A 1,555-nucleotide genomic window follows, 5' to 3' on the forward strand; every position below is an offset into this window, starting at 1 on the left:
GATCGGTCGGCCATACCTATCCAAAAAAAGTTAAATAGAAATCATGTAATTATAATGCTTAATTTTTTATAATTAAAATTATAAGGTGTACAACTGGATTACCTTGATGATGAAGGATTGTTTGGACAAGTGGTTCTATTGTGACCTATTTGTTTACAAAAACCACAAGCTTTGTTTGATCTACTCGGGGGTTCATCCATCGTGGTACGAAACCTATTCATCCGTGGTCGCCCTGCACGACGACGAAAACTTGGTGCCTTCAAAGGGATTATTCCCTGCTCTTCAGTAAAGGTGGGCCATATGTCTTTCAGGGGGAAGACATGGAACAGTTTGGAGTACGTAGCAATATACTCCTCGACCAGAAATATTGGAGATACAAAAGCATTATGATCCCATCGCCTATAACCAGCAACTGCAACGACATGAACGCAAGGAACATGGAAAATTTGTGGTTTCAAACACGTGCACGTACAGCTTGATGTATTTATTATCTCGACCTTGTTTGCTCGAGAAGACGTATCAATAACTTCAAATTCATTTCTGTTAATCGTGACTGGTTCAGGACACCGTCGAGCATCACGCTCAGCTCTTTGTATGACTACCATGGTGCGTGGAACGAACTTTGATTGGCCTTCCACAACCCACTTTCCAGATTCGGATGATCTTCTTAAGAATAATGCTACTAGATTATAGTAAATTGACATCACTAATCCTTGTATCGGCAATCCTCAAGCTCGTTTAAGCACCCCGTTAAAACATTCAGATGCGTTTGTGGTCATTATACCATAACGACAGCCTTCATCAAATAATAGGGTCCATTTGGCAACATCGCGTTGGACCAACCAATCGAATGCCTCCTGCTTTGTCATTTTAATTTCATCCATCATTCGATTGAAATATGCGTAATCATCAGTATTTCCGGCAAAATACATTTTGTTACTCAGGCCCTCACTATCTGGAGTTCCCAAACGACGGACCATTTTTTTAAAATTTTCGCGTAAGTGACGAAGGCAATGCCTATGAACAGCATTAGGAAATACTTCCCTGCACCCGCGCACTAACCCTAGGTGCTTATCAGAAACTATACACAACTTCTGTCGATTAGCAACCACTGGTAAAAGATGTTGTATCTTTTGTAGGAACCAAATCCACGATTCATTGCTCTCCGATTCTACAACTGCAAAAGCTAGTGGAAACAATCCGCCATTTCCATCAATGCCTACTGCTGCTAAGAGGGTCCCTCGATACTTCCCAAGCAAGAATGTCCCATCCATACTCAGCACCGGTCTACAGTGTTGCCACCCATATATAGAAGGACCGAATGCCCAAAAAAGTGACTTAAAGCGTGCAGTAGGTACGACATGAATATTATATACAGTGCCTGGTTGGGATAACCTTAAGGCTTCCATAAAACAAAAAAGCGAGTAATAAGATTGCTCGTAGCTACCAAAAGTGGCTTCAATAGCTTTTCTACGTGCATCCCATGCCTTCATGTATGATATCTTAATGTCATACTTCGACTCCATTCTAGCTATAATCTCCTTTGGCTTCATGT

The 1,555-nt window shown here is 41.3% G+C and overlaps 1 protein-coding gene across 1 annotated transcript; it reads right to left on the bottom strand.

The window, feature by feature from the left end:
• Positions 1-728: 728 nt before the first annotated feature.
• On the bottom strand, positions 729-1,526 carry LOC110111540. Its single transcript, XM_020843456.1, has one exon. It carries the CDS (start codon positions 1,524-1,526, stop codon positions 729-731), a length of 798 nt encoding a protein of 265 aa, XP_020699115.1.
• Between the last annotated feature and the right edge of the window lie 29 nt (positions 1,527-1,555).

The sequence above is a fragment of the Dendrobium catenatum genome, unplaced genomic scaffold (assembly GCF_001605985.2).
Source record: "Dendrobium catenatum unplaced genomic scaffold, ASM160598v2 original_scaffold_203827, whole genome shotgun sequence".
Classification (NCBI taxonomy): Eukaryota; Viridiplantae; Streptophyta; class Magnoliopsida; order Asparagales; family Orchidaceae; genus Dendrobium; species Dendrobium catenatum.

What these genes read in the sequence shown, in the direction of transcription:
- LOC110111540 (XM_020843456.1), bottom strand. Translation starts at nt 1,526, where the DNA reads ATGGAGTCGAAGTATGACATTAAGATATCATACATGAAGGCATGGGAT.